Genomic DNA, 24,672 nt, shown 5'->3' with positions numbered 1-24,672 from the left:
ATAATTGAATGTGAAGTATTTGAAATTAAATTCACCCTTAATCCTACAAACGGTTGCGACACCCCGTCCATGACCAAAAATATTTGAAGACTTATTTAAAATTTAAAATAATTCAATTCATAGTTTTTAAATGTTATTTAAATTTTATCAAATTATATTATATATATTTGGAAAAACATATTTTTGCCCAATAACATTGTGGGTTACGTAGCACATTTTTTTCCCAATAACTTGGCCTTAATTTTAAAAAAAATTAATTCCGTCAACGACTCGACGGAAATTTCTTTTAAAAAAAAATATGTGCAAGTATTGACATTTGTTAATATATTAAAAAAATATTATTTTATATTTTTTTATAATAAAAAAATAATTTACCCGACGTTTGGTCCATTCTTATTTAATTTTGTAATTAAAGACAATAATTTTAAAAAAAAAGAAAAGAAAAGAGAATACACTACAAAAGACTTGAATATTCCCTATAGTATAAATGACCACAAACAGTGGTAAATAAGTATTAATACCACGGTAAATCAAAATCAATGCAAATATTTAAATTTTTTTACCACCGTCAATCAATATTTGCCATGATTTTTAACTATTAACAAAATATTGATCATGGTTTTATCAATAGCTTATGTTTTCGCTCCACTTTAACTATTAACAAAATATTTATCATGGTTTTAGCTATAGCTTATGTTTTCGCTCCACTTACAAAAACAACAACTAATATTGACCATTGCGGAGTCGCAGTTAATTTGTATTCGCCACAATTTTTTTCTTTTAACTATAACGAAAGATCGTATTTTTTCTAGTGATATCTAGTCCAACTTTTGCTGGAATATGCCGATTTCACAGAAAAATAGAATTGTCACATGTCAAGCATGTGCTTTTGTTCTTCAAGCAAAAAATTGATATTTTTCGATAAAAATGGACTAAATATATACATTTTATAAATTATTATCTTCAATCATAATTAAAATCAGAGTAGAAGAAATACTAAGTTTTAGGACAAAAAATGAAAATCTAGATATATATATATATATATATATGATTGTTACAACTTATTTAAGACTTGGACGCATAGTTCTGTTCTAGGTTTGATAATTGATACTCAATCGCACATCATGTTTCATGCAACGACTTAATTAATGTATAACTCAACCCCAAATGTGGCATAACTGAACACCGACAGTAAAATAATTTTTCGGACCAATTAATGTTGGTAACAAGGAAATACTTTGGGTATTAGCATATTCGTATTCTATTTTTTTTTCTATTAATTATAACTTTATTGATTATAAATTAAAATTACGATAATTAACCATGAGTAAATAAAATTCAATAAAATCTTAGAGTATCCATCATGCATGGAAACTACTTTTGACATGATTGTAAGCCATAACAAATACTTATACTGTAATTTTTAGTCATAATAAATATTTTAACAATACTCATAAAAAATTACGATCAACAATCATTGATAAAAAGAAAAATTAAAAGAAAAAGAAGGTGGTCCCATATAGATGTAAGAAAAAAGATTGGTGGAGGGCTTTAATATATATAGGGTGGTTTTAATTGGAATTAGTTGGAAAATATGGACCACCTCATCTCATCACCTCCACAGGGTCTAATCTAGGGAACATTTTGCACATACAGAATTGGCATCTAATTCCCTAACCCCACCCCATACCCCCATCCCATCCCTACCCCCCTACTAAAATTTTCACTGTTGTATTGAATTTTGATCAGATATATAATTAATCTGCCCCACAAACACAAGACAGTAAGAAGCCTCTGAAAAAGCCTGCTGAAACTCCAGTTTAGCTTCAGTTCTGGGGATTCACACACCCAGCTCTAAGGCCCTATGTACAATCACACCCTACATGTTTTTATATGCAAGAATCTGAATTTTGTTCCGGCGTGGCGTGGGGGTGGGGGTGGGGGTGGGGGAGGGGGGTGGGGTTGTAAAGGTTTGGAAAAATGCTTTTATGTTTCTCTCTCACAAGGTAAATAAGTACAAGAAGAAATTAAAAACAGCATGTGGCGGCTTGTACCTTGGTGTTCTAGGCAAAGGACCATGATCTTCTCTGTAACTACTTACCTAGAAGAAGAATTAAGAGACTCTCTCATCATCGGTATTTATTAATTAATATTCAAGAATCATACTTAAAGAATTGTGAAAAGTCTTGGATGGTTCTAATCAGTATTTTAATGGTGGGAGTGTGAAATAATTGAGGGTTTGGGCCCCTGGTGGGGTGAGGTGGGGTGGGGGTGGGTGATGTAGGAAGTCTGTTTTGTATGCATATGGTGGATTATATATATGATTGTGCATTGACTACTTTTGGGTTTAGAGAGAGAGAAAGGTAAAGGAAAGTTAAAGAGCAAATCAAATGATGAATGTGGGTTGCAGGTCATGATCAAAGACCTATATGTATCTTTCTTGTATTTCTGAGGAGAGAGAGAGAGAGATGATCAGTATAGTACTCTCTGTCTTCCTTCCTTCCTCCTAGGTTTGGTTTCATGGCGTGCTCTTTCTTGTTGGGTTATTAAGAGTACACTTCCCACAAACACCAAAAACCCTCTTCCTGCTCCTCACCCACCTCCTCGTATCCATATTTCTTCCACCCTTTTCACACTTTAAACATCCATATATACCAATCTTGTTCTCTCTCAATCTCTCTCTCTCTCTCACACACACACATACAGATGAATAAGCAACAAAGATTCCAGCTTTTGAGCTCAAAAGATCACACACACAAAAGGGAGACATGCTCTTGTTTTGATTAATTGATTTTCTGCTTTCTTGATTGATGGGGGTTGAATCTTGATTGACTTTTCTAGATAGGAACAAGAAGATCATCTTCATATACATATATATATATTGTATGGCTGGTCCCAGTATTGAGAAACCAAGGGAAATGATCGCATCCACTGGATACTGCTACTCCGGTGCTTCTTCAAGTCATCATCTGGTGACCCAGTTGCAAAGCTTTGACCCGAACCCGGAGATCTACAACATGAGTACTGCAGGCATGGGGGGGATGATAGGGTTTCCATCAAAGACGACCCTGCATCAAGAAAACGGGTCGGGTTTATGGAAGGGGTTCTTCGGCGGCAAACCCTTCGGCGGCAACCCCGCCGGTCATCATTCATCATCTTCCAAGGAAATCAACGAGCCCACATCGAGTGAGTTCCATCACCACGATTTCAGCAAGCAGCAGCACGACTTAACAACAGCCGTTTCTGACACTACCAACGAGACCCTGATGGTCTCGCCCGATTCTTCATACCACCACAACAGATTGCTAGCGGAGATGGATCCGTCTTTGAGGTCATGTGTTTTCCCTTTTGAAGGAAATGAAAGGCCGAGCCAAGGCCTTTCACTCTCTCTGAGCTCATCGAATCCTTCAAGCATAGGACTACAGTCTTTTGAGTTCAGACAACAACATGAGGATTTGAGATTCGGGCCGTCGAGTTCCAGGTCTGTGAATGTTCAAGGACAGCAGCATCAGTCTCAGGTTGTGAGGAATTCGAAGTACTTGGGCCCTGCTCAGGAGCTTCTGAATGAGTTCTGTAATCTTGGAACAAAGGAAACTGACAAGTCCTCCTCCAAGATTAAGGTTCAGAAGATGAGTGGTGAATGGCAGGACGAGGATGCTGTCAAAAAGCAGTCTCTTTACTCCCTTGACCTTCTTGAATTGCAGAGAAGAAAAACCAAGTTGCTTCAAATGCTAGAAGAAGTACATATACATACATACATATATATATTATGTATTAAATATTTTGTATATTTTATTGTACTACTTGCTGAATATTGTTCATGCATGATAAGGGTGGGTGGGTAACTGAACTGAGTCTGAGGGAATTTAAAATCTGAACTATCTTCTATTAATGCCCACATGGAGACAATTCGGGAGTTTCATTAAATCTTACAACCCTTTATCCTGTTCATTTTCGGGCTTCAAACAGTTTACTCTTACAACTTTTGCATTTGTCCGAAGCTGTAAATCTTAAAGAACTGAAATGGGCTCTTTTCTTTTTCTTTTTTTTTTCTTTTTCATGAAATTTACTGATCAGAGTGTCTGTATGTTGGTGTTAATTAATTAGGTGGATAAAAGGTACAAACACTACTGTGATCAGATGAAGGCTGTGGTGTCATCCTTTGAAGCAGTAGCTGGAAATGGAGCAGCAACAGTGTATTCTGCCATGGCTTCCAGGGCCATGTCAAAGCATTTCAGGTGCTTGAGAGATGGGATTTTGAGCCAAATTAGGGCCACAAAGAAGGCTATGGGGGATAAAGACACTTCCACACCAGGAACAATGAAAGGGGAGACTCCAAGACTTAGAATTCTTGATCAAACACTTAGGCAACAAAGGGCTCTCCAGCAAATGAGCATGATGGAGAGCCATCCATGGAGACCGCAACGAGGCCTACCGGAGAGATCCGTCTCCGTTCTCCGTGCTTGGCTTTTCGAGCACTTTCTCCACCCGTAATCTTACTTTCCCTTCACATCCCACTTGTGTTTTAGTACTCTCTTGGTGTTCTTGCTTCTTGTCTCAATCATTAGTTTGCAAACACATGACAGGTTTTTGTTAGTTTCTGTCTAGCTACATTATAGTTGTTATGTCATGTATGGATCCATCCGGCCGATGCATATATATATATATATATATATATATATATATGTTAATTTCTTGCAACTCTCCAAGTATGTATGTATTCTGAGTTTTATCCAAAACTGCAGGTATCCAAGTGATGTAGATAAACATATTTTAGCCCGCCAAACAGGCCTCTCAAGAAGCCAGGCAAGTCCCTTTCTTCCTTCAATTATATATACAACCAATGGGGTGTACATATATTTAAATATATTTATATTTATATCTTCTTATTAAAATTTATGATCTGTTTGATTTAAATTATTATTTCTTGAATGTTATTTTATGGAAATTTTTCTTGTCATGTAGGATTAAAATATATGCCTTATTGCTGATTTCTTGTTCAGGTCTCCAACTGGTTTATCAATGCGAGAGTCAGGCTATGGAAACCCATGGTGGAGGAGATGTATTTAGAAGAGCAAAAAGAGGAGGAAGGCATCGGAGACGGCGCCTCCGCCGCCGCCAATCTTGATGACAATCATCATGATCATCATGGGCTGACGATTCAGAATCCTTCAAGAACCAAAGATCAAAAGCCGGCCCACGATCAACTGGTCAGAATAGATTCCGAGTGTCTTTCTTCCATAATCAACAACACAGACAAAAACGCTTCCAAGAATAAGAGCAAGGCTGCAGCCCTTCAGAATCATGAACAGCAGAATCATCCCTGCAGTTTTGGTAGACCCGGAGACTCATATAGTGCCATGGAACTCGACTTCTCTTCATACACCCACCACCACTCCTCCGCCGGCGGCGGACCCACCAACTACGGCGGTGGAGGGGTGTCATTGACACTGGGGTTGCATCAGCACGGCGGCGGTGGTGGCGTGAGCTTGCCGTTCTCTCCAGTATCAGTACAAAGCTCACTGTTCTACCCTAGAGACCACATGGAAGATTGCCAGACAGTTCAGTACTCACTCTTGGACAGTGAAAACCAGAATTTACCGTACAGGAATTTAATGGGCGCACAGCTGCTTCATGATCTGGCTGGATAGTTCAATTTCGAGCAATTCTTGTTTTGTCGGTGAAGTTAAAAATTTGCGGGGAGTTGTCAAGAAAGATTAAACCTATGTATTATTACATGAAGTATACGTAAATTACTAGGAATGGAAAGAATTTTATCTGCAGTTAAATCGTGTTAGGTACATACAATTAATGAAAGCTCATTTGCTTATATGGCTGCAACTAGCTAGTCTTGATTAATAATTGCTCTTTTCTCTTTCTTTCATTTTTCTTTTTAATAGTAGAAAAGCTAATTACTCTTGATTAGTCAATGATTGGCTCAAAAGTATTCTAGCCTTTTATCTTGTTGTTTCTTTTCGTTAAGAATATTTTAACAGCAGCTCATGAGCAAGAGGTTCTGGAGGTTAATTAATTCTGAGAAGAATTTAATTTGGTGATTATTCAGCATCCAATTTTTCAATTTATGTATAATTTTTTTACCGAATCAAGTTTAGCCGGATCAAATCAATTACAGAGCAAGTATATCATTCTTGCTATATGATTTAGGCACTTTCCCTCAACTGTTACGAATCACATAATAAGTATATTGCACTTGCCACATGATTGTTTAGGTTCCGGCTAGCCGTGTCCGGGCTAGAATTTCCCATTGTATATATAGTTCAATGAGAATGACCAATCGCATGGCAAATGTAACATATTTACTATGTGATTTGTTAGACAAAATTACACTTTTAATCTCATAGGATAGGGGGTTCGGTACCTTTAGTCGTCTGCTTTACGGAATTTTTTATTCCACACTTTAGGTCATTTTGCAATCAGGTACCATGCTTTTTTTGTCAGCTTGACAAAAACAATATTATATAAATGAAAAAATATGCAGTATTATTGTTAACTTTTGGATGAAAATAGGCACGTGAATCTCACGTGGTTGTTAAGTAAGGACTGTTGGGTGATTAAAAATGCTGGCAATGAGTCTTAGAGACAATTATCATGCCGGTTTTTTTTTTGTGATTTTGAGCATTTTTTATTTTTTATTTTTTTGCAGTTATTTGTCTTTCGAATTCTATAATGATTTTCTCCCCATTTTTTTTTCATGTTTAATTATATGACACCCGACTAATTTATAACACACCTACAAAAAATGTTGTTTATTGTTATTTGATGCAAAGACAAACAAATAATTCATTGAAAATATATCAAAAAAAACATAAGATAATAGTGTATTTGAAAATACATTAAAAAATGAACCAACTACAAATTAAACACCAAAGTATTTAGTTCAAGTACCCTTCTTCCCACCCTTAACTTTTATTTTGATCTTTAAAGATGATGAGATAATTCTTGTTTGTGTTCACCAGGAAAATTATTCATAAAATTTTCCATATATATGGTATTATTTTTTTCAAGCTGACAAATATCAGGGCTCCAAAGTGGCATAAAGAGTGGTATCAAAATTGTAATTTGTTCAAAAATTTTAACAAAAATGTGCACATGTGTAGGGCTTGAATTACAAATGAACTTCCTTGTCCGACATGCCTCGTATCACAAACGGATCTAACTATCTTTTCAGTTCTCTAGATATATATCCATCCTACCATATATGAATCTAACATTTCATCCAATGTGTTCTTAAACGTCGACGCTTTAAATTTTTAAAGTTATTTGGTGGTTCTCCATTGAACAACCAATAATATTAATTTTAAGATATAAAATCTTCTATATTTTCTGGGTAAAGAAACATAAGAAAATTGACCCAATCATATAATTATCTTTCAACAACATGAAAATATTCTCATCCATACATACCTAGTTGGATCAACTTAAAAGGAAAAAAGGGGTTGTACCCTTTACTAAACAAAACAAAATTCAGACAAAAATATTAAACGGTTGTTTCTGTTCTTGGCAAGACAAATTATACAACTTAGAAAGAAGTTATTCTTCCATACCACATTAACATGAAAGCAATCCTCGTTTCTGCATTCTCGCACTCTCTCTCTAATCCTCTGACTGACAGCGCAAGCTAACCGTTCTCTAAAATTTGTGGCCGAGGTCCGAATTTCGATGGGGGCCGGGCGGTACGGACACCAAGATTTTTTCCCATTTTCCCCTCATGAAGACAACAACTACGTTTAAGTCACAAATTTGAGGCAGTTAGAGGTGCCCCTCAAATTCAAGATTAGGACTTGTCATCCATCATCATCATGTAACACAACACATATATCATCACTACAACCTCAGCTTCATGCATGATTTGTGGTCCTAATTCTTCGAGAAAGAAAGAAAGAATTCGATTGCTTTTTCTCACTAGTCAACAAAGTTATGGAAGAGTGTTGGTGCCACTTTGGTTTCTACAACCCCTAAAGGGGCTTTCTTTCTTCGTTGCTCTTTCAAAAGTGTTGCTCAAGATGGTGATGGCAAACATTCCTAGCTAGCTAGGAGGACTTTTGCTTCTTCTTCTTCTTCTTCTTCTCTATTTTTATTTCTTCTTTCGGAGAGTTTGAAGTTTTGTGTCTTGAAATATTATTTGTTTTGAGCTTAGGTTTCGGTTATATATGCATGGGAAAAGTGCAATTTTGGTTCACTTATAACTCTAGGGTGGTGCCACACTTTCAATTCTGTTCGATTTGAAAATTGTGTGCATTTAGTTCAGATCTCGTCGGAGAAAGCTTAATTGATTGGAAATTATTACATGTCTTGCACGTGAGCTAGTTAGTTTGAGGTTTTTTACTTTCTTCAACACTTTTGCTGACGTGGCATGATGAACATTATTGTAATTTTTGGCCATATAAAGGGTGACACATCTTCTCCAAAATGTCATTAGGATAAAAACTTGTCGGAAAATTAAAATTCTGAATTAAAAGGATCACATGTCAAACATGTGCTAATTTTTGGTGAATTTAGTATTTTCTAACAACATATGAATTAAATGTGTTTTTTTTTTAATTATGTTTCTGAATTGAAAATTTAAAATCAGAAAGGATCAAAAGTGTCACACCCGTATAGTTACAGGACCAAAATTGTATTTTTCTTTCACTTCTTCAAAGTGAGGTTTTTATACGAGGATTAACTGCAATTCATATCCTGTATTGTTTGTATTTTAGCATTTTAGTCCTTTATTTTTCTATAGTAGCAAATATGTCCTATGACTTTTAGTTTTTTCATTATTTTGGTTCTTCAACGACCGTAGTTTGTAAATATGATTCCGAAAAAAAAAAAAACAAAACAAAAGGCAAATGTCCTGCATATGCTTTTTTATAATTTGGGGCTTTTGGACCAAATTCGCAAAAAAATTAAATATTGCAAGACGTATTTAGCTATTATAATAAAATAAAGAACTAGAACCTCAAAATACATCAAATACATGACAAAAAATTTGCATTCGCATAGACAAAAATTGACCAATGACAAAACTTTTTTGGACACCAACACTAATATCCTCTCCAATAATATATAAAAATATAGACTTATTAAATTCAAATTCGGGTAAAATAATTCCCACCCATCGATAGGTCTAATGTATATAGCCCATGGTGTCATACTTGTTCTCATCTCTACCTAGACCTCTACGCCTTCCACGTCTCAATCAGAATTTAATTTTCACGTATATATATAGTATTTAATTAAATTATCAAAAAATTAAATACGTATTTCTACTTCATTTGCCATATTAAAATACTCAGCTAGTCTATATTTATAACCCTACACCTACACCCTAGCACCAAGGTGCGATCGCGATGTACAACTGTCTATACATAAATTAATTATTATACATATTTAACTTTTATTTTTTTTATTAATTTTAATTATCGTTCAATATATCTATACTTTTATATAATCAAAGAAAATCCTTTTGGTGTCTTAAAATTTATTTGTCTGCCAATGTCTTATTTTATTATTTTTTGTTTTTTTTCCTCTATCCGACTTATCATTTTCCCTCACCTTCTTTTCGATAAATTTTCATTATTTTCTTCTATCTTTTAATATTTTTATGTATCCAATTAATATTATATTTTAAAATAACAATTAATAAGTTTTAAATTTTAAATTTAATTGTGCACAAATATTTTTGGTGTGCCACGTATTATAGTATACTAATTACCGATGAGTATATCTATAATCAAGAAATTTTGTATTCCACTAAAAAAAAAATAATTATTTCATACATTATAAATCACCACAACTTAAAAATCATAGTAAAGCAATACTATTTATTATGATCAAATAAAATCAATGTCAAAACACCTTTAAAAATAATTACTTAACATTCGTTACGATTTTACAATAAATATAAGTGGTTGAGGTTTTACAATAAAAAGATTGTGAGTTCGAGTTCTACAAATATAAGATATTTGGTCTATTGTAGTATATTGTCTCTTTATTTACTTCGAATTTATTGATTGATTTAGAAATGTTGATGTATTGTACATTGAATATTGTAATAATAATATGTTGGACAATCGATTAAACTATCCACATATTTTGAAAACAAAACATGCCAAGTTTTGAACTATGTTTAGACAATATTTTAGTTGAAATGACATTAATGTAACGATTACAGGTTAATCTCGAATTATAGACATGATTCATTTGTTATTAGCTGTACAAATTTGATGCGCTTATATTGTAAAGTCATGGAACCACACGTTGTGATTATGAGCCGTGCCTCGTGCCCTTATGGTCCACCACGGACAATTTAACTAGTACAAGTCAAAAATAGACATTTGGTGAACGGAATTTTTATAATTAATATGTATATATAGCAATTATTATCCATGCCTCCTTTAATTTTAAATAAGCATTTTTATTTGATATGTTATAATCTAAGGAATGAATCTATTTACTATAAATTTATTATATTATTTTTTATTAAAAAATATATTAGAGTTATCTTATTTAGCATGCAATATATTGGTCTTGATCGTGCACTTGGCTCAATTTTTCACGCTACAGTAAAGATTAATGAAAAATAAATAGAGTTACAATTTTATGTTTTATATGCAATTTACAAATTGATTGGTATTTGTGAAGTACTATTCTCTCTAATTAGATATTATGAGTTTGTCTTTTGAAAATGACCTCCAAAGAGAGAAAAAATTTAAGAGCGGCATAAGATCTTCGTTTGCAATTAATGTAGAATACATAGCAACCTCATTTTAGCAAGTAAGCTTGAGGCTTAATTATAAGTCATACCAACTCTTTATTTGTAATCGATGTAGAATACGTACCAACATCATCAACACCCAACTTTGAGACGTACGTTGATATGGTCTTGTTCTACACAAGGCACCATTGATGCGGCAAGAAATACCTAACGCATGCTATCTAATGTATATCCCTAATCTACTACTTTAGTCATTAGATTTTGAATTTTTTTTTTTTATCCAAATCAAATTTTGTTGAACTAAATCAATCATAAAGCATGTATAATACACTTCTTATGTAATTGTTCACTTTCTCTGAATTGTACACCAATCACAGGCCAAATGTACTGTACTTATCATATAATGGGTTCAGGTTCGACTAAACTGGTGTGGTTTAAAAGTTCTCAAATTTTAAAATATTCAGATCTAAACCAAGTTTGATTAAATCAAATCAATTCGAAAATAAGTAAAATACATTTGTCACGTGGGTTTGCCGGTGTAAATGAATATAGGGAGGAGAATGCAGTTCTCATGGGCTGGATATGGGCCACATTGAAGCTAACCTGAGCCCAATCTGATCACAAGGCCTCGGCCCACCGGTTCTCAACACTTTGATAATTCAATTAATGCCCATTAAGCGTTATATGGGAGGGCCCAACCCAGATCGGAAAGTTGAAGATTTATTTCTTTTGGGTTTACCCAGAGCCCAGCCCAATTACAATTTCCTTTTTGGGGATGACCTGTAAACCAGATTGTTTTACATGAAATTCAACACAAACCAAAATTTTTGATCTGGCCCTATAAAAATAAAATCACTCTCTCTGACTCTCTCTTTCTGTGTCTCCCTCTCTTCGATCTCTTTCACAGGTAAACGTTAACAATTTTTCAATTTAGGGTTCATCTATGTTCTTCAATTTAGGAGGATGCCGGTGCTTAGGGATTGGTTTTATCGAACAGAAATCTATGGGATCAATGCTTTGACCTCTAATTGTTGTTTATTGATTATTTAACTTGATACACTTTCGCTTTTTATGCATTGCGGAAATTGCAGCGGTTTGGGTTTGTTCGGCGGTGCAGTATGGATTTTGTATCCAAGTACCAGGTAATTATGGAATGTTTTCCAGCTTTATTGCTCTGTAAATACTGAAGGATTACCTTTGGTGTACCGTTGATTGGATACTTGAAACGGTATTTTTGTTCTACTAATTTCAGATTTTTAATGTAGCATTAGTTTTAGAAAAGCTGTTGCTAATTTACAGTAAATTTTCTAATGTTTTCTCAGAAACTTTGAGCTTCTCCTTTTATATTATGTGGATTGCGTTTTAGAAAGTGCCATCAATTTGACTGGCTTTTGATGCAGGGTGTTGTTGGGCGTGTTTTTAGAAATGACAATTCGAGCTCAAATGAAGACAGGTAACTCTTTCATGCTTGAGTGCTGCATACAAGCATAGTTGAATCAATGCACATCCTGTAGAATGAGCTCAAAGGTCAAATATATTAATTTATGATCAATTGTCAATGCAGAAGTGATGGTTTATTGACTAACTTTTTAAATTGGACTTGGAGCTTTTAACATTGTTAATTACTGAACTAATCTGTTTGGTGATGGTTATTATCAGTCTCCCTGGACGCTTGCAAAGAGTCCTCTGAGATTGAGCTTACTAAGCTAAAGTTCAAGCGCAGATGTATCCTGTTTCATATGTTAGGGCTTAGGGAAATGTTATTACTATGTAATCTCATCACTGGCTGTCAACCACCTCATTAATTACTTTAGTGGTTTCCTAGATGCTCCAATCTCATAAGTTCACTCAAGAAATCTTCTTCTGTTTCTTTTATGGAAGTATGCATAATTTCAGTCTACAAGAAGATACAAGGAAAACAAATGCTAATTGTATCCCACTTGCATTTCATTTGTCAATAATGAAATAACATGCATGCCACCAGCCATTCTTTCCAGTTTGCCATTGTTAGGAAGGAAAAGGCCTTTCCTGTAGAGAAGGTGGCACCGCTGGATGAAAAATGGAGTGAATTATATTGCCGTCTCCATGAAACATAGGAAGATCTTGTCAAATCTGGCAATCTGAATAATCTTCTTGTCATTTAACATGCTACTATTGTTGGTTATTTATTGACAACACATTTTTATAGTTATGTCGAGCGCTTGCTGGATCGCATCAGCAATGGTGTCCTAGCTGAGGACAGGAGGAGTGCCATGGTTGAACTTCAGTCAGTTGTGGCTGAAAGTAATGCTGCACAGTTAGCTTTTGGGGCAATGGGTTGGTTCTTCTCTTCTTCATGAAATAGCTACTCCCTCCAATTTATTTTCACATTACATGGTATCATTTGTTCCCCCAACTCAATTTTATTGCAGGCTTTCCTGTACTATTGAGTGTCTTAAAGGAGGAGCGCGATGATGTAGAAATGGTTTGACACTTTCTTCACTTAATTTGTGAAATCTCCTCTTCATTTCTTTTAGCTAGTTCCCTTAACATTTCATGTCATACTTCCTAAATTTGTCAATGTAGCAGCAGGCGTCCAGTCATGCAGTCTGAATCTGCATTGCATTATGTGGACTAGAATGTGGTTAGATATTGTTAAGGAAATTAATTGATATAAGATCATCAATTTCTTGACTTCAGTTTTCTGATAAATTGTTGGGCAGAAATTTCATCTATCTATATGTTGCACTTCCCTTAGCCGAGTTCCGATCTTGAATTATGTCTGTGGTAACTTTCGAATGATGAAACTGTGTTGTGACCTTAAATAAATTGTTATGTCTTGGCTGCTTGCTATTTAACTATATATAAATGTTCAGAGTTTCATCAAATAGCTGCCTTCTATCCACAATGAATGTAGGCTTGCCTGTGATTGTATATTCCGTCTGATTATGCTTAATGTTAAAAGTTTTCTTTGGAGGTATGAAGGTCCGAGGGGCTCTAGAAACTCTTGTAAGTGCCTTAAGTCCAATTGAACATGCAAAAGCATCAAAGAATGAGGTCCAGCCAGCTTTAATGAATAGTGATTTGCTTTCAAGAGAAGTGGAGAACATTTCTCTTCTTCTGAGTCTGCTAGTAAGATTGCTCTATGCCAACTGTTCTAGAATTGATAAATCTAGGTCATGTCTGTTTATGATTTTCTAATTTAGTACCTTTGCAGGCCGAGGAGGATTTCTATGTCCGATATTATACATTGCAGTTGTTAACAGCCCTTCTAACAAACTCCCCAAATAGGTGTGACTTATTTCCCTTTTGTTCAAGACTCTCTCCCCCTTTTAGCATTTCTAAGAGTAGCCTTTGGAGATCTTTACAGGCTGCAAGAAGCTATTCTTACGATTCCTCGTGGTATTACAAGGCTAATGGATATGCTCATGGACCGTGAGGTATCTTGCTGGTATAGTTAATGAAATTCTTATTTCCCATTGACCCCATTCATGTTAAATTCACAAATACTGTTGGTTTTCTTTTTTGAGGTCATACGCAATGAGGCATTATTACTTCTCACATACTTGACTCGAGAAGCTGAGGTTAGTTTTCCCCCTCTAAAAAGCCATGTTGATAAATTCTTCCTGTTACATATTTCTGTTTTACCTTCTTCTTTACTGTCGTAATCTTTACCATTCAGGAAATTCAAAAAATTGTGGTCTTTGAAGGTGCTTTTGAGAAGATATTTAGCATCATCAAAGAGGAAGGAGGTTCTGAAGGCGGTGTTGTTGTCCAGGTGTTTATAAACGAACACTTAGATTTGATGATAATACTCAGTCAGCAACAAGTGAAAGCATTTCTTATTCATCCTCAGATATTTGGCATTGAAAGACTATTGACATGATTACCATGCATTTTTCTATTGATACTAGCCAAAGAAGTTTATTCATCTTCAGTTCATTTACTTTTGTACATAGTAATCATCAGAATAATGCTATCATCAACTGTAAATTTTGGTGGCAAATCCCTCTCTCGTGGTTGAATTTCTCTTCCTGATGGGTCTGTCAATTTACCTATATGTGTGCATCTTCCAGTTTCTTACATCTGTATGCTTTGAGGTATCACTGTTTATGTTAACTTCGTATGAGAATGCTTTCTATGAGCACTGAATTCAGTCTATTAACAGGACTTCTAATCTTTCTGTTCTTTGGTGCTGCAAACAGGATTGTCTGGAACTTTTGAACAATCTTCTCCGGAATAATGCCTCAAACCAGGTCTCTGCTTATTTTTATTATTTACATACACTTTTGATAATTACTTTTCATTAGCTGAATGATCTTAACTGCTTCTAAGCTGACCTGCAAGCTGTGTAGGTATTGCTTAGGGAGACAATGGGCTTTGACCCTTTAATATCAATCTTGAAGCTCAGAGGAAGCACCTATAAGTTCACACAGCAGAAGGTTAAACAATAAATGTTTTTAAAAGTTTCTTTCCTTGTTCAGGCTTGTCCTCTGTAACATGTGTTTTCGTGGAAGTTTTTACTTCTGACTTGTTTATGTTTTCTGAATTAACTGGTTGCCAGTAGACAATAAATCTACTCAGTGTATTGGACACAATTAACTTGCTACTACATGGAGGTCAACAAACTGATCCTGGAAAAGACACCAATGGGGTGGCAAATAAAACAGTCTTGGTTCAGGTTTATGCTCAAAGTCTAAACTTCTTTCTCAGCTATTATGATCTATAGTCTGATTTTATATATTTCTCACAAAATTTTTAGGGCTAAAATATACTTGACATTTCCAAAAATCTTTTGGTAAATGCAGAAAAAGGTGTTGGACCATCTTTTAGTGTTGGGAGTTGAGAGCCAATGGGCTCCTGTTGCTGTTCGTTGTATGGTAAGATAACTGTTCTACTGTGATGTATTCTTTGTGATTCTTTAGATCTTGTGTTTCATCATCCCATTCTTGTTCTTTTTGCTAATGAGTGTGTTTGGGTGAGTTTCTAAGAGAGTCATTGTAAGCCTTATTAAATGTTTTTGTAGATTATAAAAGAGAGATCTGAGTTGAAGACAAATCTATCTGACTTTAAAATATTGCAATTTGCTGCAATAGATAATAATCTTTGTAATGCATGTTTATACTGAAGTACAAGTTTAGCCTTCTGTTATGCTACATGTTTGTGATTATTCATCTAGCATGCATGCAAACATAACTGGTTGTGGGAAATTTTGCAGAACTTTCTGATGTTCATTGGTTGATGGTATAATTCTTCAGGCACTCCAGTGCATCGGTGATCTGGTTGTCAGTCATCCAAAGAATTGCGATGCCCTTGCAAGTAAAGTAATTGGAGAAGACCCTCATGTTGAGCCTGCATTAAATTCTATCCTTAGGATTATTTTAAGGACACCTAGCGTGCAAGAGTTCATAGCAGCCGACTATGTCTTTAAGAGCTATTGCGAGGTTTGTTCATCTATTGGATTGTTCTCTCCATTTGTGAGCAAGTAGGTTATATGCTGGGTAGGACAATAGAGCTAGGTTTCGTCATCAACTCTTTTTTCTTAATTTCGTATTATCATAGTTCTTACAATTCCAATTTGGAAGAATAATTACCGCTTGCTGATCCAGTATTTTTATGTTTCTCATGTTCCCTTGTGATTTATTATTATTTATTTATTTTCTTTTTTACTTTCATTAACTGTTAATGTGGAACAGAAAAATCCTGATGGTCAGAGAATGTTGGCTTCAACTTTAACTCCTCAACCACACTCAATGGTTAATGCGCCATTTGAGGATGATGTCAACATGTCATTTGGAAGGTTATCTTTGTTTTCAGTTCTTTAGTGGATACTGACATTTAAAATGTTGATAGATTTTTTTTGAAAGTTCTGTTTTTTGCAGCATGCTACTGCATGGCCTGATACTGAGTGAAAGTGATGGGGATCTTGAGGTATGCTGTACACATCATATGATTTATAATTTTTGCATACTTCTTTGTTATGAGAAATCTGTCCTTGAGAATTTTCCAAAACTAAGCTGCATTTGGTTCTTCCAACTTGTAGTTCCGTCCCCCTTCTTTCATATCTATATTTTGGTAGGGAACGTTGACCTTTTTATGATGCATTGTTGTGCTTTAGAAAGGGACAAAGCTGAACAATGAGAACATTATATCTTGATTTTTGGTGGTTGTTTTTACTCTCTGAATTTCGATAAATCTGTTAAGCTGTTTCTCGAAATTATACATGATGGTTTTTAATGTTTGACATTCTAATTTCGTAGAACAAAGTATAAGCTATAACTATGCATGTTGAGTCATAATCAATAAGTTGGAAGTTTGGCTTGGACATGCACTCACGACATGTCATACAAGTTCTATAAGTCCAACTCCTACTCACCATCTGGAAAAGAGGGAGAGAGCAAATGTTGAAGGGGTTTGCAGGAATATATTTTGCTCACTTTCCCCATGAATGTCTAGCTCCCACAATAAAATGGACAGAATGGTTCTGTATCTTTTGAGTCTGCAGCTGCAGATAAGCCAAAATACTCACTTAAAAGTTACCTGAATGCATGCTTCTGCTAACTAGCATACTCACTCTACCATATTGGTCTATCCATCTTGTCAATTATACTCAAGGTCATAGTTCACCTGTTCAAAATGATGCTGTGGCTCATCCTTGCTTGTGCCTATCTCATCCTTGTTCTACCACATTGCCTATTCTCTTGCGCAGGCTTGCTGTAGAGCTGCAAGTGTCTTATCTCATGTTTTGAAGGATAATATTCAGTGTAAGGAGAAGGTATGTGATTCTTTCCTTGTTTAAATCTTTCGTTGTTGTTTTTTTCAGACATCAAGAGAAACAAAATCTCTTGAAGAAAAGCTGGTTTCAAGATCTGAGCATCCACCCTGCGTGGGGTTGAAATTCCTGTATACATCTCTTTTCTTAGTATGACATGGAAGCTGTTGCAGGTTCTTCAGATTGAACTTGAAGCACCTAGACCATCACTGGGGTCTCCAGAGCCTTTAATGCACCGTATGGTGAAGTACCTGGCTCTTGCCTCTTCCATGGTTAAAGATGGAAAAGCTGGGACATCTGGTCCTATGTATATTCAACCAATTATCTTAAAGCTTCTAGTTATTTGGCTCTTTGATTGCCCAAGTGCTGTCCAGTGCTTCCTCGATTCACGTCCTCACCTCACATACTTGCTTGAGTTAATTTCAGATCAAACTGCAACTGTATGTGTAAGGGGATTGGCTGCTGTACTATTAGGAGAGTGTGTAATACATAATAAAACCAGCGACAGTGGAAAAAGTGCTTTCAGTATTGTTGATGCCATAAGCCAAAAAATTGGTCTTACTGCATACTTTTTGAAGTTTGATGAAATGCAGAAGAGCTTGCTTTTCACATCTGCAAAGCCAGCTCTTGCGCGCAAACCATTGACTCGATCTACTGCTGCGAGCATGTCTGAGATTGAAGATGTTGACGAAAATGAGACCACTGATCAGAAGAATGAGGATCACCCAGTTCTTGCAATGGTGCTTGATTCTCAGTTTGTTTTCTTTGTAAAGGAATTAGAGGCAAATATTAGAGAACAAATTGTAGAAATTTACAGCCGTCCAAAGAGCCAGGTTGCAGTGGTCCCAGCAGAACTAGAGCAGAGCAGTGGAGAAAGTGATAAGGAGTACATCAAACGGCTTAAAAGATTTGTGGAGAAGCAATGCCTTGAGATACAGGTATTTTAGTTGTGGCTTATCTGTATAATAACAATTTGTTGCAAATATTGGAAAGTTCTTGATATTATTGCATAACCTCATCTTCAACATTTCAAAAGATGTTTGGACACTTTCATCTGAACTTAATATGAAAAAATCATCTGATCACTGAAATTTCCCACCCTGTTGTGAGGAACTCTACTTACCCTTTCAGTCTTATGTTCTCTTTGCTTCCTTTATTTTACAAGGACCTTTTGAGTCGGAATGCTACTCTTGCTGAGAACGCAGCAAAGACAGGTGCAAGCGGTTCATCCCAGCTTGAACATAGAGGTACTGCTGGATCAGAAAGAGTCCTAGTTGAAACTCTCCGTAGGGACCTTCATGAAACTTCCCAAAGACTGGAAGCTTTGAAAGCAGAGAAAGCCAGAATTGAAGTTGAGGCTTCAACCCACCAAAATTTAGCAGCCAAACTGGAATCTGACCTGAAAAGCTTGTCTGATGCTTACAATAGCCTGGAGCAGGCCAACTTTCAGCTAGACCGTGAAGTGAAAGCCTTGAAGAGTGGTGGAGCTTTGCCTATTCCAGATATCGAGGAAATTAAAGCAGAAGCAAGGGAAGAAGCTCAAAAGGAGAGTGAAGCTGAATTGAGTGATTTACTCGTCTGTCTTGGGCAAGAGCAGAGCAAGGTGGAGAAGCTTAGTGCAAGGCTAATGGAGTTGGGGGAGGATGTTGATAAGTTGCTGGAAGGCATTGGAGATGATATGGGAGTTCCGGAAGATGATGAGGAAGAAGCAGAGTGAGCTTTCTCTGTAATTCATCGAGTTGAATCATTCAGTTGACCACGTTTTTCGTTACTACACATTTTACCAGTGTTTATCCGTCAGCTTGCTTGTACATTGCTTGTAACTGTACAGTATTCTCATTATTTATCTTGCTAAAATTCTGAACCAATTTGGATTTTTCACGTCAGTGTTGAGTGGACAGTCATTTAAAACGCACATTTTATACATCAATATGTGTGTTGATTCATTTTTAGGTGCCGAATAAGGATGTAAGCAGGTCGTGTTTGGGGTGGGTTTGTCAAAATCCCAGCAGCCCAACCTGCCAAGAACGTCTGATTGCGGGATTATTAGCATACATCTACTTAAACGGGAATGGACTATTCGTGGTTCCATAGTTGTAGAAAGCCCATTTTGCGGCCTATAATGTTGGGGCCTTTGAACCACTTCGCTTTCCAATTACATTATACAAATTTGTTGTAATCATACCACCATTTCTAGTTGTGGTGGGTCGAAGTCTTTGGTATTGAGAATGATTAGTAAAATATTGAAGCATGTCGGATGCTGATGTGCATATAGAATATATATATATTTTGTGACTCATAACACTTGATTTTGTGAATTTTGATTTGTCTTGAGGTTTAAACCCACCGCACACAGTGGATTTAAGCTCGAAGCAGATGTTAAACTCAATATCTCCATATTGAACCACAAATCCCCTAAGGACCTGTTGACTGTTGAGGGGCTATGGGTTAATAATTGCGGGAAACAAAGACGATGCCCCAATCCCCAAACCCCACAGAACCTTTTCTGCTCAAAAGCATCCGTCCCCTCGTTTTAGCTTTTACATACCACATGTATCATTATAACCTTTATGAACAGCCTTTTTCTCCAAATTCCCAAAACTGTGCTACCAGTAACGGACCACCTTCTCACATACATGCTCATAAACTGAGATGATTTTTTAAAAAAAGAAAAAATATACCAATTTGAAATGAAAAATGTCATCTGTTGACTGCTTCAATGTAAATGCATTGAAAATAAACAGACTTTTAAATTTTATTTATTCAAGTAAAAGCACCGACTACTCTTCTGAACCTAAATATAACCTACCACCTTCTAAGGTCCCCCCAGCCCCACCTTCAAGTCATTGAAGTCGCATTCATATATGATGGTGATTTTTCCAACAGAAATTGACAACTTCTACTTTCTTTGAAAAAACACAAACAAATGGGACCCCAACACACACCGCCGAACCTAAATCATCACTATTAAATAACCACCACCAAAGGGCCCAATCCGCACAGTTCGATTCATAAAACGTTGCACCCGACACAGACATGTGAGATCCCAGAACCCACCTCCTCCCTTCATATAGAAACACACACAATGGAACTCAAAATTTTGGGCTTCATACCATGAAATTCCGACAACAAAGCCTCAAACAAATATGCTTAAATACACAACTTGAACTACTTCATTTTCAGTTCTTCCTAACCTCTGTCATCAGTGAGGAAATGGCAACACTGTTTCCAAGAAATATGAAGGGCGTGAATTAATCAAATCAAGGAATACATCTAACAAATACAGCTAACGGGTCGCCATTATTATACTTCACTGATCTCACCTTCCCCGCATACACCCACGTCGATCGTCAAGCTTTTCTTTTTTGAGCTTAAGACCCGGCAACAGTTTCTTCTCGGGGACTGTCAACAAAACAAATTAATATTAATCAGACAGTCTCAAACTAAATGAATTGTACATACAACGATATAAGTATTAATAGAAATGTCTCGGCTGTGTGTGAAGACGTAATATCAAAGTTTCTTAGCTGTCGAAGTAACTGTTTGAAGGGTTCTGTCCTGTTTTGTCGGTAAGAGAATTCTTGATTATGAAACTTAACATCAAAAGTTGACCTTTGCTGGACAATTTTCTTGGTTTAGGTATTTTAGCACTTTTGTGCACATGCATAGTTTTCTAACATTAAAATCTTGGGGAGAAACAATTATTGCAACATGAACTAGGCAGTACACATAAATAAAACACAAACTAGGTAGTGTAATGTTTAAGAATGGATGAGTTTGATGAAAATGTGAAGAATGCTCACCCTATCCCATAGATGAGGATCAGGCTTCTTGTACACTTCCACCCAATCGATGTCACCTGGTTCAGCCATCTTCCATTTGCATAGAGGCTGAGGAGTGTGGTGGCGTGTGTACTCACTCGTTGTCAGGTTCATGTTTGACTTGATGTTTGCCCTTGACAAATAGAAAACAAAGGGCTTCTGGCACGGGTTTCTCATAACCGGCCTTGTGTTGAATGCATATGCCGTGTAATCAGCTCGTCTATACCAATTCAAGAATGTCCTCGATGGCATCTCTATCTCTCGAGGTGACAAAACCCCACGAAATATTTGAATAGCAAAGCCCCAAGATACGGATACAGTCCAGCCGTTCGTTTTGTCATAGCAAATCGATTGCTGCATTAAACCAGCTGAGTCGAGCTGCATAGGAATTTTCAGCCGTTGTAGAGCTTGTACCCGAGTTACGTTTGGGAATATTGGCTCAACGACGTCTAGGTGGTGTAACGACACCAATGGAGTGACGGGGTGTGCAGCAAGAAGACCAAATAAGTTTCCATACACATCATACTGAATTTGCATCCACCAAAATTCACTGTTAGAATTCAATCACCACTTTTCAAAACTATGATTAGACACTACACTAAAGCAACTATAACATAATACCAACGACATTCCACCAACGCATTCTCCACAAAACACTTGTCACAGAGATATTGTTGTTAGCTAAGGTCAGTGGGTCGGGGATGACAATGATACCAAATAGTGTGTTAGAACCAGCAAAGATTGAACAAAACCTGGCCCCACAACAGGTCAACCACCATGATTTAATGAGTGGGACAAATTTGAGTCCACCTACCCCTCATTGGATTCTGGGGTTTTTTGCCACAACTGAGGTGATAAGTCTACCAAATTGGAAGCCCAACACATGGAAACCCGTGAGCTATGGCCTAGTAACCCCTATAAACTAATCGCCCTCAATTTCCCAACACAAATCCATAAACTTCAAAATTGTTAATCAGAACACCGAGTAAAACATCAAGAAAAGCTTCTTGCTTTGCTAAAACTACTGAAATTTCTGAAGTACACTGCACACTGTCTTCTTGTACACAAGACTCGCAGAGCAGAAGCAGCATTTTTCATCTTCTTTTAGCTATGCAATGATTGCATCAACAAGGAACCATGTAAAATAAAAAGACTTAACCTCAAACAAAAAGGTCCCAAGATTTCTAGCACCATCTCAGAAAATGCATGTCGACAAAACCCCCAAAATAGCTAAGGTAAAACAAGAACCCCACAAAATAAAAGAAAAGCAAGAACATCCAAAACCCAAAAGCACTGCCAAAAGCAAGAGGCAAAAACCCCAGCAAAAAATTAATAATAAAATGAAATGAAAGAGCAACTCATTACTCACCTGGTGAAAGCCAAGTTCTTTAGTGAGTGGAACTCCGAGTTCAGCCATACAAGCCTGCATTCTATCATCAGAACCGTACAATCCAGGGTACCTCTGTATGCATCTATCCTGCATCTTCTCAAGAGCCTTGGCCAATGGGTAGCTTATGGCAAAACCCCCACCCCCGTAAGCCATCCCATAAGAAAAATATATGTTCTGCAAATGGCTTTCACTCAAGCTCCCGACGTAATAATACTGGTTGTGATCATACTTGTTCAAAATCCTCACCAAATTATCCGTCACAAACACAGTATCATCGTCCCCCATCACGAACCACCGCACATTCTCCATTCCACCCAACCTCAGAGTTTCCGACACAATTCTTGAAATCCGGATGGCCGACCGGTGGCCCTGCTTGTTCTTATAGGCGAAACGTGACGTGTCGCCGGAAATTCTCAGCTCCGGCAGGCTCCCGCTCTCGTTACTGTAAGTCTTCACGGGGCTGTCGAGCCAAACAATCCCACGCATTTTCTTCTCCGGCTCCCACCATAGCTTTATGTACTCTTTCCTCTTGTCCCACAGCTTTGCGGACGCCGCGATGCCGAAGACTATGTGCTCTAGCCCTGTTTTACCAGATTCTTGGCCTCCCAATTGGGGTGCTCTTGCCGTGGCGTTCTCAACCGTGCTGTTTGCGGGCTCAAGAAGCCGAACAGTTTGATGCCGTTCAGGGAAATCATCTTCTTCACAAACGCTGTGGGAAGACGAAACCAGCTTCAATGTGTAGACCATATAAGTAGCTGAGACGAACAAAATCAGCCACACCATCAGCTTAGGCAACGCTTTACCTTGGGCGGCCGCCACCGCCATCGGGGCCCCCGTCGGGGTCCTCATCGAATCCCAGATGAACTTCTCCGGATTATTCTGGGCCGCTTTCATTTTCCTTTACGACTTGGCCAAAAACCCCCCAAACCCAGAATCAAAAAAAGTAAACAAATTCCAATAAAGAAAGAATCGAAACCCCGCACTCAATAACTGCAAATCTTTTCTAGAAACCCAAATGGGCTTTGGTTTCTTCCTCTTGTATGTGGGATTGCGGTAGAAAAAAAAACCACGGATCTGAGTAAATTAAAGAAGGGAAAAGTGAAAATGGATAGAGAAAAATGAATGCAGATGAAGAAGGGAAAGCGAAAGCATGCAGAGGTGCCAGGTTGCACACTCTTCTCTGCAGACCTGACCCTCTTTACATGTATAATTTGGCACCAAATACGATGCCTGTGCATACACGCTTTTTCTACTATTAAATGAGATGTCTGTATGTATGTATGTAGATGTAGATACGTACAGATTTTTTGTATATATAGGTGGGTGGAGACGGAGCTATATAGATCTGTTTGTTAAACACTTGAACAATTTCCGGAGGTGGGGTGGCGGTGGGCGTAGAGATGAATATTACTGGGATTATGATTTCTCTAACTCGGATTGCAAAAGCGTGTATCTGGAACTCAAGAGACACAACACTAAACACCACAACTCATGTAAATGTAGGTAACCGGACCAAAGATCACTCATGTCACATTATATACACTCATGTCACATAATTATATTTAGTTTTAGACCTCTCAATTTATAATTTATTCACATAAATTATTATAATTTTTATATAATTATAAAAATCACTTTTGTAACTCAAAAATAAGAATTATTTATATAATATATAATGTTTTTGAAATGTATGTATATTTTTGTAGAGATATATATATATATTTTCAGAAGATCGAAATAATTTTGTGAAAATAATGAATTAGAGATATAAATCTAATTATCCTTTATATATAATAATATTTAAGATTCTCGATTTTCTTCACATTATATAATATATTCCAAAAATTCTTGTTTTATTTTTTTCATTTTTAGAAAATTTAACAACAGAAATAAAAAAATCTAAATCTTAAAAGCACTTTCCAAAATTTACAATTTTTTAGTGAAATACAATTTTACTTGGAACAAAACAATAAAGTGACGAACTTTATCT

General features: G+C 36.5%; 3 protein-coding genes across 3 annotated transcripts; 2 read left to right on the top strand and 1 right to left on the bottom strand.

Annotated features, from left to right (window-relative positions):
* On the top strand, positions 2,349-5,930 carry LOC105164065 (homeobox protein BEL1 homolog). The gene is made up of 4 exons (XM_011082620.2): positions 2,349-3,740; positions 4,108-4,490; positions 4,746-4,806; positions 5,004-5,930. The coding sequence occupies exons 1-4, from the start codon at positions 2,886-2,888 to the stop codon at positions 5,649-5,651; spliced, it is 1,947 nt and encodes a 648-aa protein (XP_011080922.1). The 5' UTR covers positions 2,349-2,885; the 3' UTR covers positions 5,652-5,930.
* Positions 11,525-19,401, top strand: LOC105164064 (golgin candidate 6). Its single transcript, XM_011082619.2, has 20 exons — positions 11,525-11,627; positions 11,812-11,862; positions 12,121-12,173; positions 12,909-13,036; positions 13,132-13,184; positions 13,685-13,831; positions 13,917-13,990; positions 14,070-14,139; positions 14,230-14,283; positions 14,382-14,477; positions 14,905-14,955; positions 15,055-15,141; positions 15,267-15,380; positions 15,508-15,579; positions 15,958-16,143; positions 16,396-16,499; positions 16,582-16,630; positions 17,409-17,474; positions 17,645-18,409; positions 18,637-19,401. Exons 2-20 carry the CDS (start codon positions 11,839-11,841, stop codon positions 19,186-19,188), a joined length of 2,745 nt encoding a protein of 914 aa, XP_011080921.1. The 5' UTR covers positions 11,525-11,627; positions 11,812-11,838; the 3' UTR covers positions 19,189-19,401.
* Positions 20,560-24,184, bottom strand: LOC105164063. The gene is made up of 3 exons (XM_011082618.2): positions 22,662-24,184; positions 21,275-21,817; positions 20,560-20,873 (listed from the first exon to the last, which is right to left on the bottom strand). Exons 1-3 carry the CDS (start codon positions 23,574-23,576, stop codon positions 20,775-20,777), a joined length of 1,557 nt encoding a protein of 518 aa, XP_011080920.1. The 5' UTR covers positions 23,577-24,184; the 3' UTR covers positions 20,560-20,774.

This window comes from Sesamum indicum, linkage group LG6 (assembly GCF_000512975.1).
Source record: "Sesamum indicum cultivar Zhongzhi No. 13 linkage group LG6, S_indicum_v1.0, whole genome shotgun sequence".
In the NCBI taxonomy this organism is placed as follows: Eukaryota; Viridiplantae; Streptophyta; class Magnoliopsida; order Lamiales; family Pedaliaceae; genus Sesamum; species Sesamum indicum.
This window is presented reverse-complemented; position numbering and strand designations above follow the sequence as displayed.

What these genes read in the sequence shown, in the direction of transcription:
- LOC105164063 (XM_011082618.2), bottom strand. Translation starts at nt 23,576, where the DNA reads ATGAAAGCGGCCCAGAATAATCCGGAGAAGTTCATCTGGGATTCGATG. An exon ending in AAGAACTTGGCTTTCACCAG is followed by an intron (nt 21,818 to 22,661) that starts GTGAGTAATGAG and finishes ATGCAAATTCAG; the next exon opens with TATGATGTGTATGGAAACTT. An exon ending in ATCCTCATCTATGGGATAGG is followed by an intron (nt 20,874 to 21,274) that starts GTGAGCATTCTT and finishes TTTTGTTGACAG; the next exon opens with TCCCCGAGAAGAAACTGTTG.
- LOC105164064 (XM_011082619.2), top strand. Translation starts at nt 11,839, where the DNA reads ATGGATTTTGTATCCAAGTACCAG. An exon ending in ATATGCTCATGGACCGTGAG is followed by an intron (nt 14,140 to 14,229) that starts GTATCTTGCTGG and finishes TTCTTTTTTGAG; the next exon opens with GTCATACGCAATGAGGCATT. An exon ending in ATAAAACAGTCTTGGTTCAG is followed by an intron (nt 15,381 to 15,507) that starts GTTTATGCTCAA and finishes TGGTAAATGCAG; the next exon opens with AAAAAGGTGTTGGACCATCT.
- LOC105164065 (XM_011082620.2), top strand. Translation starts at nt 2,886, where the DNA reads ATGGCTGGTCCCAGTATTGAGAAACCAAGGGAAATGATCGCATCCACT. An exon ending in TGCTTCAAATGCTAGAAGAA is followed by an intron (nt 3,741 to 4,107) that starts GTACATATACAT and finishes TTAATTAATTAG; the next exon opens with GTGGATAAAAGGTACAAACA. An exon ending in TTCGAGCACTTTCTCCACCC is followed by an intron (nt 4,491 to 4,745) that starts GTAATCTTACTT and finishes CCAAAACTGCAG; the next exon opens with GTATCCAAGTGATGTAGATA.